Source organism: Podarcis raffonei, chromosome 2 (genome assembly GCF_027172205.1).
Source record: "Podarcis raffonei isolate rPodRaf1 chromosome 2, rPodRaf1.pri, whole genome shotgun sequence".
In the NCBI taxonomy this organism is placed as follows: Eukaryota; Metazoa; Chordata; class Lepidosauria; order Squamata; family Lacertidae; genus Podarcis; species Podarcis raffonei.
The window spans coordinates 94,120,182-94,138,946 of NC_070603.1; the positions used below are offsets into that span (position 1 = coordinate 94,120,182).

Sequence of the window (18,765 nt, forward strand, 5' to 3'; positions counted from 1 at the left end):
CAGGTCAGACTTCAACAGAAATGGAGAGGGGCTTGTTTAGTCCTTTGAGCACCCGTTGCTCATTTCCAGGCCTGATTCTGGTAAAAAAAAAAATCCCTCAAGCTTTGAATGCCCTGTGTGTGCCATTTCTTGGGGTCTTGATTCAAGAAGTACCGAGACTAGATTCTTACTGGGTAGCCACTGCCAACTAGTGAAATATATTATCTACAGTACATGCCTGCGTAAGTGGAAAGGCATAAATATATCTTACTCCATAAATATTTATTTCACAAAGATAGTTGGAAAATTCTAGACATATTTCTTAGCTCTGATCTGATTTTATTTAAAAAGACACAGAAGAGTTTTGATGAGAAACAACTAAGCAAATGATTAAAGGTAATTGAAACAGTTTCTTTTTGTTCATATAAAGACTGACCACAAGTTCACAGCTGGAAAAAAATATACAAAGTATAACCAGATTTCTTACTATCTCCAAAGTTATATGGTGCACATTCCCACACATCATAGTTCTGTGAAGTAGGAAGATAGAACTGTGTGGAAGGATACTTATTTGAGCCTTCTATAGCTGGCATTTAAGCCAATGACAAGCTTCCCTCAAGATGCCTGATTTTATTTCATTAAGTCCTCTTCAGAAATTTCCCTCCATCCATTCCAGCTCCACCCTCCCAACTTCCTTGCATTTGGTGGAGGGCCTGCCCACCTATATGCATTCAGGTGTTCTCCATGTAATTTGGAATCCAAATTGTGCAGATGAACCTTAATTGTGTATTCAGCTAGAGGTGTGTAGGTTCTCCCTGCTGAATATGCAATTCAAAAAACAGGAAGAAGATCAGACTGCATGGAGATTAGCAGATGGTCCACATTGTCCCATTCCCACACATCTCTCCCATCAATGCATCCATGAACATGTGAGGATATAGTTCTTTCTGGAGAGGACTATATTACATTCTACTATGTTATACTGAACTTAACTATCCAATAGAAGGATTGTGATGCAACAGATGACCTTGTTAATGAGTCTTCTGCAATTTCAGGTACCATCTTGTATGAGAGGTACACTTCATACACCTGTGAAAGACTAACAGCACAATCCTATGCATGCTTCCTAAAAAGCAAGTCCTGCTGTGTTCAGTAGGCTGATTTACTAGCAAGTGTGTTTAGGATGCAGTTTAAAAATATAAAGCTAGAAAAGGTGAAATCGAAACAATCCATAGTTCACTTTACTATGCAAGTTAGTCCACAAGTAAAATCCATTAGTTGTGTTGTTGTTGTTGTTGTTGTTGTTGTTGTTGTTGTTGTTAATAGTTTGATGTTTTTTGGTCTGATTCTCACTTCCATGGCCTTGCTAAAATGCAATGGGTTGCATCTGGGAGTGAGAATATAATAATAATAAATGTAAAAATCACAATTTCTTGCCCTTTCCTGATGTCAAATTCAGTTTCCTGAGGTGGCCATCTCATTCTGCCAATGATAGGGCTGGGCCAGGGAGGAGGGTATCACCTCCCACACTGTTCCAGAGTATCCTCCAACCCCACAGAACAGTTTTTCTGGACATACAGGGGGCTGCAGGGGGAAGAAAGAATCAATGAAAAATCACTTATACCTCCTACATTCCTCTGTTGAAGCACCCCAGAAGCAGCATTTGCTCATGGAGACTCTGAATCCCACCCATTTTATGGATTTGTTGTTTCCCCCCATTTTTATGATACTTCCTCCACCCAAATTCTATATTCTCTTCTATCACTGAGTGTAAGATATGGAAAGTGTTTGAAGTCCTCATCCCGTCCACTCCCTCTTTGATGTGCACTATGCAGAAGAGTGTTTATAAGGATTCTGCATGCATTAAAAATGAATAACCACAAAACACCCTTTACCTGTGCATTAGTGGCCACCTCTCCATACGTAACCTAAAAAGGAGAAAGAGTTAAACGAAAAAGGGCAAGGTGATGTTCCAGTTAATTAAAAGGTATTACTGGGGACTCACTATTTCTCGTAAGCCCAAGGTGATTTTGAATGAGAAGGATGAATAGTAGGCTCATCAAATCAATGGAAGATAGGTGGAGAACATTGAGATATTTTCACAGAGGACTATGAACACCATTCCAGCTCTCATGCATTTCCAATGATGCTTAATCAAAGAGGGAAACTGAGGGAATATTTACACCATATTCTAATTTTTCCTCTGGAATTTTAAGGTATGTCAGTTTAGACTCCTCACAATACATCACAGTTCAGTTGTGATGTGATTCTTCTTGGCTGCTAGGATATTCTCTTTCCACACTATTTTGAAGTTACAGATTGTACCAGGCTTTTGTCTGGCACTACTGGGAGAAACTGAAAACAGATATATACTCATTAAACCCCATAAAAACAATCCAGCATTCAGGTGCACAAAGGCCTATTGAAATGAATGAGTGTGGAACACTTCTAACCCTTTGATGAACTATAGAATTTCTGCAGTAGTGCTATAATGAAGCAGCCACGCTCATTGAGCCAAAATGTTATTTTCCTCCATTTTTAACAATGGAAAGGAAGAACAAACAAAAGGACCATCTCATATCCTCACCCTTTTCTTTTTCCTGCTATTCTTAAGGTGCTGAAATTTCTAATGTTACATGCACCTTGTTCAACTGAAGGTTAGTAGAAATTCCAGCTGTAAATGTGATCAAGCCTTCAAAATGACAAAAGGAGTATTTCCCAATCAAGTAACAAAATCCATCAAATGATACACATACTAGATCATGGGTAGGCAACCTAAGGCCCGTGGGCTGGATGCGGCCCAATCGCCTTCTCAATCTGGCCCATGGACGGCCCAGGAATCAGCATGTTTTTACATGAGTAGAATGTGTCCTTTTATTTAAAATGCATCTCTGGGTTATTTGTGGGGCCTGCCTGGTGTTTTTACATGAGTAGAATGTGTGCTTTTATTTAAAATGCACCTCTGGGTTATTTGTGGGGCATAGGTATTCGTTCATATTTTTTTCCCAAAATATAGTCCAGCCCACCACATGGTCTGAGGGACGGTGGACAGGCCCATGGCTGAAAAAGGTTGCTGACCCCTGTACTAGATTCTATTAAAAGGACTGGACTTAATTCATTGATTTAGAACTGCTTACTGTTAGCAGAGGTGGATTTAGAGGAGCACGACCAGTTTGTTCACACTGGGTGCTGAGCATTGGGGGGCACCACAGAGGATGCTGCAATTAGTATTGAGAATGGAGCATGAGAAGCAGGGTGTGTGTGCCGAATGTTGGTGTTGTATTATGAGACCCCTAGTCTGCTGCTGCTATTAAGTGCACATATCTTCCATGCAGGAATTTTGTAACACAAGGTAGCCCTCAATGAGAGTTGTGCAAGAGAAGAATGGAAGAGTATTCTGGCCCATGCTTTCGAAAAGTACAGCTCATGATACAATCAGTCCCCCACCTCCCCAGAGGTGCATCTGTAGAGAGCTTTTGCAATAATTCCTGTAGAGAAACTGCAGACCTGTGGCAACTCATTTCCTAGACAGGAGCTGTTGAAAATTAGTCCAAGATTCGAAACAGACAGAGGTGCCTGCCATTTCCATCTGAGTTGGTTGTCTCCTAATCCAAGATGTTGCTTTCTTAGGGGTCTGCCTTGCACAGCTGCCTGTACTACCAGGAAGGAAGGATAGCACTTGGGCAGCAAAGAAATATGGTGGGCTGGGCACTTCATGGTGACCCACATTAATCCCTTTGAAATTTTGTGAATTGCATGGTTTACTTCATGTGGTGAAGTGAACTGACTTGTGTACTGCTTGCAATTATTGCTTTAATCGTGTTGGGAAAGCTGGGTGCCCAATCAGTCTCTGAATGAAGGGGAGGACTTTTCATTTAGTAACACACAGACATATTTCCAATACCCATGCAGTACTTAAGCACTGCATTTTTTTTTAAAAAAGGTGGCAACTTTATCAGTTATTGTAGTTCAGCATCCAATATCATCACTTCCTTTTGAAATATAGGACAGACATACTAGTTGTGGAACTTTATGATGCTTTTCTACTAGGCAAAGTTGTGCTGCAGCAGGTTACTGTGAGCCAAGTGCACTTGTGCTTTTTTAAAAAAGTCATTGGCTGTTTAAGATACTCACGTGCTTTTTTTGTAGTGACGTTAACTGGGACACTGGATGGTCCAGTCCCAGCTGTGTTGAAAGCCCTCACTGTGGCAAAATACATTGTATTGGCCCTGAGGCTGGTGATATTTTTGGCCGTGATGTTGCCGTTGACTCTGACTTTGCCAGTTGCAGAATCCTTTGAGTCGTCCGTCCAGTACAAGACCTAAAGTTTAAGAGCAAGGGTTCATTGCTTTTTCTCCAATTACAACCTTGATTGGAAAGAAGACAAGTAGACAAGTAATGCTTCAAGAGGGACAGCTGATTTTGTAATTGAAGCTGTCAGGATATAAAAGCAGGCATGAATATTTATAGCATTTCTTGCATCCTGAATACAAACCAGGGGGGGAAAAACCTACACATAAACAAATTAGGACTCCTTTGCTTTTATAGCTATCCAAAGGGGAAACTTTGATAAGGTGAGTAATGCTTAAGAGCTTGTCGATCTATAATTAAACCATGAAGGAAAAAGGAAAAAGAAATGAAATGAAAGAGGATTCCTAGAGAGATCTTAATTATTATGTTTCTTGCCCATGTAGTTACAATTCAATAACTATTGACTTAGGCCTCCCTTTGAGCTCTAACAGTTGTTTGATGTGGAAGAGCATGTGCTTTCTGAACTAGACCATCCACTCTGAGGTTCAGCAGCAAATGTAGTTACAGTGGCACCATCCCCACACAAGAGGAGGTTTCAGCAGGCTTGGGAACATAGGAAGCTGCCTTATACTGAGGGAGACCCTGACAGCACCTCTCTAGGACTTTAGACAAGAATACCTCCCAATCCTACCTGGAGATGCCAGGGATTGAACTTGGGACCTCCTGCATGGAGAGCCCATTCACTACTACAGTGGTACCTCGGGTTACATATGCTTCCAGTTACAGACTCGGCAAACCCAGAAATAGTGCTTCAGGTTAAGAACTTTGCTTCAGGATAAGAACAGAAATTGGACCTTTTGGGCCCTTTTTGTGTGCGAAGTCAAGGTTTGCAAAACTGCAAACTATCTTTCCACAAACCCTGCAGAACAGCTCCCCCCGCCTTGGGATGGGGGGAATGGGGATACAAGAGAGAGGGTAATAATTCCATGAGTGCTACGACAACATTGGGTGCAACCCATAGCTATTAAAAGCTATTAAAGGAAGGAATCTAAGAAAGAAAATTGTTTATCTGGTTTGAGATAGTAGAATGCACAGACAGTGCAATTTGCTACCTCCCATTGCCAATCTGTAAGCTGCCCTCCAGTGAATCATGGAATATTTAAAGGTAAAGGTAAAGGGACCCCTGACCATTTGGTCCAGTCATGGCTGACTCTGGGGTTGCGGTGCTCATCTCGCTTTATTGGCCGAGGGAGCTGGCGTACATCTTCCGGGTCATGTGGCCAGCATGACTAAGCTGCTTCTGGTCTGGCAAAACCAGAGCAGCACACGGAAACGCCGTTTACCTTCCCGCTGGAGTGGTACCTATTTATCTACTTGCACATTGACATGCTAGGTTGGCAGGAGCAGGGACCAAGCAACAGGGGCTCACCCTGTCGCGGGGATTCGAACCACCGATCTTCTGATTGGCAAGTCCTAGGCTCTGTGGTTTAACCCACCGCACCACCCGCGTCCCCATGGAATATTTACAGAGATTCTAATTGCACAGGGTGAGTTTGTCTAAAAAACAACAACCCCAGAATCTTATTCAAAGTTGAAAGGAGATCAGTCTGTCTGCAAATAACCACATGCAAGGCATTGGACTAGAGGATATGTACACAAAAGCAGGAGAGGTTGAGGTTGAAAAGTTGTGTTGCAAGAATGCTGATGCTCAGGAGGCAGGAAACCAGAAAGGCTATTAATGAAATAGCAGAGAAGATGGTGTGTTGGAAAGGAGGAGTCAAATAATGGGATGAAACAATCTTGAAAATCTGGAAAATGCCAGTTAAAAGTGGAGCTTGATCAGAGAGGGACAAGAAAGAATGGACGTGAAATGTTGGCATACAGCAAGTGAACAGAAAAGGTTACAGTAGAACCTAGGGAACTGTGGGGCAAAAATAAAAAGGAACAGAAGGGTAAGGTAGTATATATCTATAGATGAATGAACCAGCTATATTTGACTACAAAAATCTAATATGAAGTGTCCCACCTCATAGCCAAGAACCCTTCCAGTATGTCTGTTCCACACAACAGGATTCCAAGAGACTTCTATTTCTGAGGCTGAGAAACTTTGTACAATGGTTCCAGTTGGTGCTATCTGTGGCTCTGGGAGAGCAATAGTGGCACAGAAAACACACATTTTAGAGACCACAATGTAATACCAAGTTGTTATAATGAAAAATAAACAGAAGGGGTTATAAATCTGCAGAAATCATGAAAAGACTGATCTCTCACAACTAAAGACTTCCTGTGGCAACCAACTTCTTATGATGTAGTGAATTTAGCTATTGAACCACCATGACATTATTGCACAGCAATGCATCCATGCCATGGTCTAGGATGTGATGTCAAACGCTTCACAATTTGGTTCAGAGATCAGTTACACCAAAGTAAGAAGACCCAACAATGTCATAAATGGTAAGACATGGATGATTTTGCTTACCGTCTTCTCCAGAGTACACAATATATATTGGGCTCATTGTGCCTACTCCTTCATGATTGAAGACTCCCACTTTCACTTCAAAAGGGAATAAGGGTGTGATGCTTTCATTTCTATAGATGTATTTGGATGCCTCCACTGAGGCAACCACTGCCTTTGTCCAGCTTGCAGAGCCCAGAGGCCGGAACATAATAATGTAGCCAAAACCTTCCCCGTATTGTAGTTCCTCAGGAACTGACTGCAAGAGGCATAAAAATCAATCAATAACCACTTGCAAGCACTGTATATGCTGTTTTAATTGAATCTTCTCTCTATCAGTATATTTTAGTTGTATTGATTTGGTTGACTGTGCTTCCAAGAAGATAATAATGTTTGCTCCATCAGTCAATGTAATATTGAAAATAACAATAAAAATAAATCAATTGAGGCAATCAATTTAGAAACAAAAGACCTAATCAGCAGCATTAAAAGCATGCACTACATTTTAAAAATTAGACTCATTTCATTATCATCTTAGTTTGCTTTTGATTTTCCACCATCCTACACACACTTTGGAGTGCTGAATTGCTAATTTTTAAAGAATTACAACAGAATGGAAGTGACTATTGCTATATAAGTGTACACCAACTTGGTGAATGCAACTTTGGGCCATGCTACATGAGGCACACTAGATTCATGAATGGACCTCCTAGTATTTCTATTTTACTAAAAGCTCACATGGGAATGCGGTCCAAATTGGCAGATCTGGGGAAAGGGTTAATCATTTTCCCATTGCCATTTCCCAGATCATAGTGCCCCAAGATGTACATGTAAGTTTAGTGTGTGTCATAAGAATATAACCAGTATTTTTTTTTTGTAGTTTCAACATTCTATAATTTCAACATTGCCATGTTTTCATCTGTAAGTATGGCCAAAGCAATATTTCTCTTAATAAACCAAATGGACAAAATATGCACTGGTGACTATGTTGATATTATTTTCATGAGGGCATCCTTTTCCTTATACATACTTTATGGAAAAAGAAATAGTGGTGGAATATTGGAGCCATTAAGGCTTCATCTGTGCTCTTTAGTAAAACATCAGAAGAACTTCCTGACAGTAAGCTGTTCGACAGTGGAATTTGCTGCCAAGGAGTGTGGTGGAGTCTCCTTCTTTGGAGGTCTTTAAGCAGAGGCTTGACAACCATATGTCAGGAGTGCTCTGATGGTGTCCTGCTTGGCAGGGGGTTGGACTCGATGGCCCTTGTGGTCTCTTCCAACTCTATGATTCTATGATTCTATCATACCCATAATCACGTCAAAGGAACCACTGCTTCAAAGGTAGAGGAAGAACATTAAAAGCCAACTAAATTGGTGAATCCCAAAATAAATTAGAGGAACTAATCAGCTTTAGGGTTCATATAGACACTGCGGAATACGAAGGTATGTTCATGGGGATCAATATACAATGATACAATAAAGCACTGAGATTGGATTATCACAGTAAGAAAGTACCAATACTATGCCATTGAGAATTGGATATGGATGGAAGTACCTAAAGATAGAATGTTTTGTTCATAGCATAGATAGAATGTTTTGTTTTGTTTTTAATTGCTTTTAGCATTCACTGCTTACCCTTGTGACAAGAAGTGGGTATACAGCAGTAATATTTATTTATTTACTGGACATACCAGAAAAGTAATCACGCCTTTGTGGTTTTTTGCTGCTGTTCTTTGTTCAGACTTTCAATATATAGCTGTGATTGATATTAGAGAGACAGGAAATCTGCATATCTATCATCTGCCCATCTACCTAATGTCTCATACTACTTGCTGGATTATTTAATTTTGGGGAGATGCTCCTGTAATACTGAATTTATCCTGGCTGGTTGATCAATTAATCTCAGTAAAGCAGAATTATGGTGTTCTGTTTTGCAAAATAAAAACTCAAGTGTTAAAATCCAATGTGCAGCATTTTTGAAACTTGCATCTGAGTCACTTTTCTAGCATAAAGCAGTTAGAGAAATATGATAAAAGAAATGCTGCAGTGTACTCTGGGAAATATTTTTTTTTAAAAACCCATAATTTATAATGTGGCACAATTTTTCGGTATTCATATTCCTTTAAACCGAAAGGTACAAAGTTATTGAATGCTAAAGAGAGAGGTCTTTTTTGTCATTTCTGGAAATCTTTCTGAAACCCCAAAAGTCCATCTTCCTGCCTAAGCTCTTTTCCTTTCTCTCCCTAATAAGTCAAAATACTCTCTTTGTTCCTGGTCTCTTTTTCTGGAGTGATGCACAGAAAGCAACTGTCAGTTGTCAAGTCAATGGGAATAAAGGACTAGCACATTTTACATGTTCCCTGTCACATGCTGACAGAGAAACATTTTCTCTCAGAAAGTGGGGTGTAATGCAGATGTTTGTTAAAAGAACATAGCTTAAATGATGCACTGGATTCTTGCCATACCCATCTTTGTAAAGTAAATTCCGAGAGTGAGGGCAGCATAAGTGAACTACGAACAGATAAAGTGTGTCACTTTATTTGTGCCAACTTACACATTTTGCAATGAAGAGTGTTCTTTTTCTTTAACTTTGGGGGAAAATACTTGCAGAAAGAGCCTCTTAGGTTGGAAACTCAAATATTTATCATCTCCTTTTACTATATTTAGTGTAGTCAATTTTCTGGCTTAAAAAACTTGACATAAGGAGAGCCCTACTGAATCACCTCAGAGGTATGCCTAGGCCACCATCTTATTTCAGAAGCAACCAGAGGGTTATGATGTTCCCATAGCCAGAACATGATGGCTACAGGACTATCCTGTCTTGTGTTCCCCAGCAACTGGTATTCACACACAAACCATGAGCATGACTAGTAGCCACTGGTGATCCTCGCCTCAGTTAATTTGGTTAAATCCCCTTTTAAAGCCATCCATGTTGATCATCTTGCCATTTTGACATCTATAGTTTAGTTATGTGCCGTTTGAAGAAGTACTTTCATTTGTCTATATAGAAAATCTCCCACCATTCAAACTTACGTGATAAATCGTGTCCTCCTCCCAGACAGCACGCGTTGTGGTGAGATCATCAGACTGACCTCACTGCTGTTGTGGGTGGGAGTGATTGGATAGCCACAACAACCCGATTGGTGGTCCCTCGGTTGCTGGGGTAATTCTGGCCAATGGGATCATTTCATGCATCAACCGAGGGACCTATATGTACCGCTGCATGTTGCGTTGAGCTTCTTCTTTTCTCCTCATGCATCGGATCACCCGCCCTCCCACCCTATATTTAGGGTTCATTATGACCTTGCTATGCTGTCGTGGGTCATCTGTTTTTGGGACAGGGGCCTGGTAGGAATTTTTCCATTTGGCTGATTGGCTGGTGCCACTTGGGTTTCGCCTGCCACGTAACAAATCATCACAACTTTGTAAGGTTTGGTGGTTAGGCATTGGTTCAATGTGGAGTTGAGGGGAGATTGTCAATGTGGTTCAATGTGGAGTTGAGGGGAGGTTGTTGTGTGATAGCGTATTCCGTTAAAGGAATCCAGGTGCTCACCATGCTTTTGTCTGATCCCCTTCCAGGGGTTAGGGCCACGCCGGAGCACCAGGGAGCTTTTGGGGTGAGGTTGCCTCTGTGGTAAGACCAATGCTCCCCCAGTCTGTTTACCCTTACTGACTTCTGCCAGTGTCCAGTTGTCAGTGATGCCCTGCTGGAGGTGAAGGTGCAGGTGCAGCTAGTTAAACCAAGGCCTAAGCAAACCACTCACATTCTGTAATCCATAAAGTTGTGGACAAAACTATGCCAATAACCTTAAACTAATATTGGTGTCAACTGTGTCTTTCTTTGGGAGGTCTTGGGGGTCTTCACACACAACCCTGGATTCTCGGTAAAAACTTAACCTTATCCATTTCCCTACGCCACACATAATTTTATAAACCTGTTTTGTTCAAGGAACACTATTCTGCTCAATATGGAATGGCGTTACTCACTGTATAATGGCAACCACTTTATCTTATTTTGTATAATTGTGTATTACGTTGTTGTAACCCACCCTGGGTAAGAAAGGGCAGGTGAGAAATCCTATAAATAAATAAATAAAAGACATGCATGCATGCATATAGTCACACCAGCTTTGGGCCAAGTGAACAGTAATTCATGTACCTTGTAATGTTTTAAGTGAAACTTGCTCAAGGGACGTACTCACATCCTAGGTATAGTCTGTGACAATTCCCATTTGAACATTAAAAGGAGATCCACCTCTGGACTGCAAAAGTGATTGTGCATTTGGTTTGGGAACTTCTCCAGTTACCTCCAAAGCCACTCTTAGTTGGAACTACGTCTCAGTGATTTCAACTGAACTTATTTCCTTCAGCATGAATTATCCTTTGGGTATTTGATTTTGCCTTCTAAACATACACTGAGTGGTATTTGATACTGAAAGGCCATGTCTCCTTTTATGCATGACAGGGTATGCCTTGGCAGCATAATATTCCAAATGGGAGAAAACAACAGCAAGAGACATGCAAACAAAACTGTGTGGAATGTTTAATGTGCAAAATACCCAAACAGATTAGAGTGTTAAGCTGCCTTCTGCATGATGATGATAAGAGGGCTACTGATGACTTCTAAACATCTTTATAACATGCTGCTCACAGTTTACTTCTCTAAATTGCTACCAGTGGTGCAACAAACCTGCTACACCTGTATTGTAATCTCCCTTCATTATATTGAAGAGCTGAGGCTGATTTACAAATTACCTCCCATGTTATGACGAGCTCAGACCGGCTTCCTCCACCTCCACTCACATTTGCTGGTGCCGCTGTAGGAACTAGGAGGGTAAAGCAAAAACCAAAACATCACAAATTTGCAAAATTAAAAAGGTGTTCTTTTGTAAATCCTTCTTTGAATGACCATATGAAAATAGAAATCAATACATGAGATCCAAAGTCCATAGCAAGGTTTAGTATCATGGTTGGCAATGGTTCCATTGCTCTCTGGACCAATGCAGATAAGTTCCAAAACTGACCATGGCTGAACTACAGATAAGTTCTCAATTGGGCTATGCGTTCCCTCAACATTTGGGGAGTGGATTCTATAGGGATAAAACTAATGTGCCTGTATAGATCATCTCATTACAGTGGATCTTGAGATAAGCTGGCAGTGGCTTAGATATGTGCAATGCCACAGGAACAATCTATGTGGTAAGCCACTAAGTACTTTAAATTAGTAGTAGGCTGACCATAATAGACTCAACTAGAAATCTACACAGGGTCGTTGACTTCTTGTTTTGTTATTTTATTTTCAGATATGCCATATTCATGAAAATAACACATTATTTTGGGAATGGGGGGGGCAGCCATTATCCTTTTTCATTGCTGCCGTTCACTTCAATTGATTTGTGTTAGATCTGCAAAAGTTTAAGAAGGAAAGGGAAATGGGGTGGTTAACTAAATGAAGAATTAAAAGGAGACTTTCAAGCCAAGCTCAACTAACATTCCACTGTTCCATGAACCAGTTAATGCTCAATTAGTGCTTGTGTTAAATGAGTTCAGTATTTACTGTATTTGCATGGGAAAGAAATTTATACTACTGCTCAACAAAGCCTCAACTGGGTCATAGTTGAGAAGCAGATGAAAATTTACGGTTAACTGCATCGGCAGAAGCGCAATTAATTCTCAGCTCCATTTTAATGAAATGAGCAGTGGCTCATTTGCCTCCAGGAATCTACAAATGCTCGATCGAGTTTTAGCTGGCAATGTAGACCTTATAAGACAGACTTTCTCATTCACCCTTTCATTGCTCTTTATTTGCCACACCTGTTACTCTGAGGATGATTTTAATTAGTAATCTAGAATCTTAGCAGCCAGCTGCACAACAGAAATGTTTCCCTTTTGCCTATGGGGCATCTGAGTAGTGAAGTGAGTAGAGTTTATCCAAATCTGCAGGACTCTTTGGTTCAATACTTTAACCTGTACACAACACCAGTGCCTCTGTTCTATTTCTGTATCGTCTACTCTACAGATTTTGACAGTCCTAATGAGGGGATATCGAAGCCACATGAAGCTGTCTACGAAAGGTCAGAGTTTAAAGGAACTTTGTAAACCCTATCGTTTTGAATTCTACAGTGTATAAAATAGTCTGTGCAGCATAATAAGAAACATACTTTCCTTATCCATTCATCGTACAGTGATAGAATTATGCTTTCCCAGTACTTAGCAATAAAAAGCTCTGTGCATCATTAAAACAGGGATGAACTGCCTTCTGACTTCTGCATTTAATTGGGCTTACTCCCAGGACTGATGCCTAAGGAAGTAAAAGCTAATCGGCCGGAAGGGGTGATGCATCCAGCCATTCTTCCTTCACACTTGGACTCTTGGGAATCAATTGGGAACCCCTTCAGAATAAGAGATCAGGGGGAGGAGAGGCTACTGTCAAACACCCTTCCATTGTTCCTGGACACCACCCTCCCGCAAAAAGAAACAAACAAACAAAAAAACCCCACTCACAATATTTTGAATTGCAAGCCAATTTTTAGCTTATAACAGGGATACAAAAATATAGAAGAACGTAACATTTGAATAACGATCTCCAAAGCCAACATCACTGAGCAGTAGAGGTGAGCCATTATGGCTTACAGTGGTACCTCGGGTTAAGTACTTAATTCGTTCCGGAGGTCCCTTCTTAACCTGAAACTGTTCTTAACCTGAAGCACCACTTTAGCTAATGGGGCCTCCTGCTGCTGCCGCGCCGCCGGAGCACGATTTCTGTTCTCATCCTGAAGCAAAGTTCTTAACTCGAAGCACTATTTCTGGGTTAGCGGAGTCTGTAACCTGAAGCGTATGTAACCTGAGGCATATGTAACACGAGGTACCACTGTACTTTTGAAATGAACAGTGATACATTTTTTAAGGAGTTTCTCAACCCATCAAGACAATTTCAGGAAACCTACTGGATGCTTTAGTTCTTAGTAGCTCAGATGGTGTGCTTGGCTCTCCAATCCCAATACTATTGCCAGCCACAACACGAAATTCATATTCAACCCAAGGGTTCAGATCAACCACTGTTGCTGTGTGGGTCCTTCCATTAATAACTTCAGGAACTAAAACATAAAAGCAAAAAATGATTAGCGATGGAAGAATGTGAAACTATAGCATAGAATGTAAGTCAGAAATGTGGCTGTATACCTGTTGAAGCTGCTTGCCACCCAACTGAAAAAGGGGTCCTTATCTGAATAGTGTATATTTGGATTGGACTATTATTATCTGTTCCTTGTCTCCAGTTTAGCACTGCCGTTGTACTGGAAACATGTTCAATGTTAACATCTTTGGGAGGACCTGGAGTGCCTTATTTAAAAAGGAAGAAAATGCACATTTACTTTAGCAGAATACTTTGAAATGGTGCGGCTCTTTAGGGCTCTGTTGTGCATTTGATATCTACTACTAGTTTGATTAGAGATATTTTTAGAAATCAGAAGTGAAGTAACCCGCTGGTTTAACCCCCTGCTGTAAGGCCATATGGCTTAAAGCATAACACAGATGTCTGTCTAGCCATTCCTCCTAGATTACAACCTAAACTATACAAAATACTTCTCTCTTCACTTTCTTAATAATCCAAAATAGTTCTCTGCCATCTCTGGCCCCAAAGGCCACCAAACTTATTTTCCTATTTTACTTAGCTTCTCCCTCTAGTAGGAGTGTCCTGTGAGAGGAACTCTTGAGAAGTCTGACGTCAACCTATAAAGCACATATACTGTGCAAGCACCACCCCTTACAAGGTTATTCTCAGAGCAGATCTACTGGAATTAATGGGCCTAAGTTCATCATATCCATTAATATGAATGGGTCTACTCTGAGTAAAACTTTGTAGAATACCACCCTGTATTTCTAACCTGCCCTTCATCACCCGATCTCAGGATGGGATGCACACAAGACTATGTGCCAGTTCCTGCAAAATTAAAAAAACACACCTGAATCCAATTATAAGAAATGAAAAGAGCAGGAAAATATTCAAATCACAACCACCAAGCTTTAAAAACACAGTGTGGTTTTCACACTCCTAATATAATAGGATTAACTAAAATTGAGTATTCTACAGATGCCTGGAAAAACTAATACATTTTTTAAGCGGGCACTGACATGAAGAAAGTTTGAGATCCAAACATACCTTAGAGGTATATATTTGTTTATGATATAGGATGCACAAACTAAGCATTCTCCTCTAACAAGATTATTGAGCAAATAATGGATTTGGTTTAATAGCTATGATATGCTATAGACATATATATCCTAGATTTTTAGAGTGTGAAAAAAGTGTGAGGAAGAAATAATGTCTGCCGGCGTTTGCATTTGAGTTGCTTAGATGCCCACCGGGCAAATTTTACTCTGATGGGAATATATGGTGGTAAGAAACATATCTGAGCTGTAGATCATGAGTTATTTACATTTCATTCAACCTCTTCTCTGATGCTGATGCATATAATATCATTCCCTGTGTTACAGTTAGCTGGCGTTTTATAGATAATAGACTTACCCCTTACAATAATTTCTGCTGTTTCAGATAGGTTGTCCATAGCTGTTTGTACTGTGCATCTGTATTTCCCAGAATGATTTAACTGAATGTTTCTTATCATAAGGTCCCCTACTGATTCCTTGAGATAAGAAGAGGAGAAATAGACAGCTAATGCATTTTCTATAGTGGATATTTCTGTAATTTGCGAAGCATTAATAAAATATGTAGTTTTAAAGTCCAAGCATATACTGCTATCATCTGTTTATTTCATTTACATGCCTTTAATGCACCTTCACAAATAAAGCAAGCATTGAAAGCAAAAATATAAAGCAATAACACTTCTGGTGGGAGGATACCAGAACTGGGAGACTTCATGAGCGCTACTTTCAGATGTCAAAGAAATAAACAACTATATGACATTTAGAAGACATCTGAAGGCAGCCCTGTTTAGGGAAGTTTTTAATGACTGATATTTTAATGTATTTTTAACCTTCTGTTGGAAGCCGCCCAAAGTGGCTGGGGAAACCCGTCCAGATGGGCGGGGTAGAAACAAATGATGATGATGATGATGATGATGATGATGATGATTATTCAGAGTGAGGCAGCCACCCCGGGCAGTTGATGCTGTGGTAGTGAGTGACAATGAGGCACTGGAATATAAAATTTGTGTGCCACCAAGCCTGCCCTATGCCCTATTAACTACCCTGCTTTTCTCAGGTGTGGTGAGGACAGTTGTCAGATCACTAGTGTTGAATATTCAACTCCATGTTCAATTGCCATCCGCACATGAAATTGCTGGAGAGTGTGTGTGTGTGTGTGTGCGTGTGTGTATCCTTGTCTTTTGCCCCAGACAGCAGCTTCTTTTTGGTCACCTAAGACTTAAACTCAAGTCTTTTAACCATCAGAAAAAATGCCATAGGAAGCTGCATGCCCATAGAAATATGTAAGGTGCTTTTTTATGAAGATTTCCAGTAGAACAAGTCTTTATCACTCGTACTTGAAAGAACATGTTCCATTTCTTCTGGTGGGTTGAGAAATATAGTTTGGACTCATCCTCAGTTGTAGGAAAGGCATTTCCAGATACCCAGGTTGCTAAGCCTTTTAGGGATTGTTGTTAGTTAGAGCTACCATGCTGGGAGCCTTCTGATTTTGATGTATATCCTAGTGGCTATTTCTTACTGTTTTAATATTTGGCCTTAACTGTAGAGTTTGAGGAGCCTTACCCTGACAAATCATGCCCAAAAGGGACCAAGGGACTGAGGGACAAGCATCCATAGCCATTGCAGGAACAGCACAGCACAAGTTGATGTTGACACACTGCACATTTATCACCAACTATTCAGCAATGGACATAAATGGTAATGCAGATTTAGAATTATCATCTTTTTAAACACAGAGACAAAAACAAAACAACAACACTATCCACAAATTAAACAGACATAGCTTTATGATTTCCCAATGCATATTACAAAAATAGGTCATTTAGGGCAAGGGGACCCATGTGATTTATGAATGGTTACACACACACACACACTGATTATATGAAGAAGTGTCTGTAAAACTTACTCCTCCAGCTCTTTCAAAATGACTCATTCTTCTTTTAAAATCTATAACATCTCCATTGAATGACCATGAAAACGCAACCTTGATAGATGGATCTTTGGATACCTGACAAGGCAGGACTACACTTTCTCCAACTGTAACATCCATATTGGAAGGTGGAGTAGTAATGATAGTCCTCTCTGTTGAAGGCAGAACAAGTCATTCTTGGTTGCATCAGTAGTTTACAAAAAATCAGTTACTTTAGAAAGAACTACCAGGATCCCAAAGGACTTGTGTTTACCCCCAAAAGCATCGGTTGAAAGAAGAAAAAAAACCCTTTCAAGTAATTTAGATTACACTCCCAGCCACTTAATTAACGAAAATTATAGTTTGCTTAAGGGACAAGGGAATGAGTTAGAGCTTTGATTCCCGAACCCCTCCATTCTCATTGGCATGATTGTCAGATAAATTAGAGATAACAACTTCCCTGTTATAAGCAGTTTAGGCAAAAACAGCTTTTGTTGATGAAAGCATTATACAATCATGAGGATCATATGCATACAAAAAAAAAGCAGCAACATCAAGCTTAGTCAAGATGATAAATACTGTATGAATTAAGTACGGGTAGCTAGGAGGGAGAAAGAGGTGTGAAATGAAGATATAAGGGATGTATTTTTTATGATTGAAAATAACGTTAAGGTCTTTAGAAAAATGGAAAAAGTAAACAGCAGACTCCACTGTTCCTAACTTGTAGAAAGTATGAAATGATTTGTCAGAAAATATCGAGATATAATATATCCTGCATGTTTTGGGGGACAGGCTAGAAAGTGCAATGCTTTTCTCTCCAAATCTGTCATTCTGGGTACCTGCATGGGTATTTTGTAGGAAGGACTGAAGCACCTAGTGAAATTTTAGGTTAGTGCCTTTCAAATGGATGAAAGGGCTCTGATACCTTAGTGCAAAACATCCACATCCACACACACACAGGGTAGGAAAGGGGTGGGGCAACATATAGAAAAGTATAGGAGGGATGAATGATTAACACTCCACAAGCAAATGAATGAGTGCTTGTTGTTATATGACAGAAGGAACCAGTATTGACAAATTAGCCCATCCCTATCACCATATAATGGGACGCGGGTGGCGCTGTGGGTTAAACCACAGAGCCTAGGACTTGCCAATGAGAAGGTTGGCGGTTCGAATCCCCGCGACGGGGTGAGCTCCCGTTGCTCGGTCCCTGCTCCTGCCAACCTAGCAGTTCGAAAGCACATCAACGTGCAAGTAGATAAATAGGTACCACTCTGGCGGGAAGGTAAACGGCGTTTCCGTGTGCTGCTCTGGTTCACCAGAAGCAGCTTAGTCATGCTGGCCACATGACCCGGAAGCTGTACGCCGGCTCCCTCGGCCAATAAAGCGAGATGAGCGCCGCAACCTCAGAGTCGGCCACGACTGGACCTAATGGTCAGGGGTTCTTTATCACCATACATAAGCTTTGCGCAAAGAAATCAGGATGGATCTTGAATGAACTGGTCAAGACAGCCTGAACCTAAAAACTACAACGAAAGCTCCATGTAAATGCATGAACATGAATTGTACCCTTCTGTCAACCCTGATTCCAAACACAGTACTCGTGGACTTGGCCTTTCCTTCATTCCTTTATGTAACTGTACTTTTGGTGCAGAGCTTCTTAAGCATCTAAGCATATTCGGAAACACAACATATCATTTGCCACAATGTACCCACTTAATACCTGGCTCCAACACCCTGAGTACACCTCAACATGGAAATATGAGGACCCACTGGCTAAACTGACATACAAACTGCGGTACAAGGACAACTGTGACTTTAAGGAAGAATGGGAGCTTTTTACAAATTATCTAAAAAGACAACAAAATGAGCTAGACTCCTTGGCAGGTTTTGAATAAACATACACAAATTTATTGGTTGATAACGTGGTAGATAGATAATGTAAGGATATGTATAATTTTAGAACATGCAGAGAGTAACATGTGCTGAGAAATCAGAGAGGGGAG

At 40.5% G+C, this 18,765-nt stretch overlaps 1 protein-coding gene across 8 annotated transcripts in view; it reads right to left on the reverse strand.

Moving 5' to 3' along the window:
- The window catches only part of CNTN6 (contactin 6), a 180,722-nt gene that overhangs the window by 9,267 nt on the left and 152,690 nt on the right, over nucleotides 1-18,765 (reverse strand). For 5 of the 8 annotated variants that reach the window (XM_053378161.1, XM_053378160.1, XM_053378162.1 and 2 more), the window contains 8 exons: nucleotides 16,757-16,932; nucleotides 15,212-15,329; nucleotides 13,867-14,025; nucleotides 13,632-13,781; nucleotides 11,440-11,510; nucleotides 6,710-6,944; nucleotides 6,257-6,372; nucleotides 4,114-4,300 (listed from right to left, as the gene is read on the reverse strand). In XM_053378161.1, coding sequence (XP_053234136.1) covers nucleotides 4,114-4,300; nucleotides 6,257-6,372; nucleotides 6,710-6,944; nucleotides 11,440-11,510; nucleotides 13,632-13,781; nucleotides 13,867-14,025; nucleotides 15,212-15,329; nucleotides 16,757-16,932 — 1,212 coding nt within the window. Of the gene's footprint in view, nucleotides 1-1,874; nucleotides 1,908-4,113; nucleotides 4,301-6,256; nucleotides 6,373-6,709; nucleotides 6,945-11,439; nucleotides 11,511-13,631; nucleotides 13,782-13,866; nucleotides 14,026-15,211; nucleotides 15,330-16,756; nucleotides 16,933-18,765 lie in introns of all 8 variants that reach the window. The other 3 variants (XM_053378163.1, XR_008329092.1, XM_053378166.1) reach the window with 3 other exon arrangements.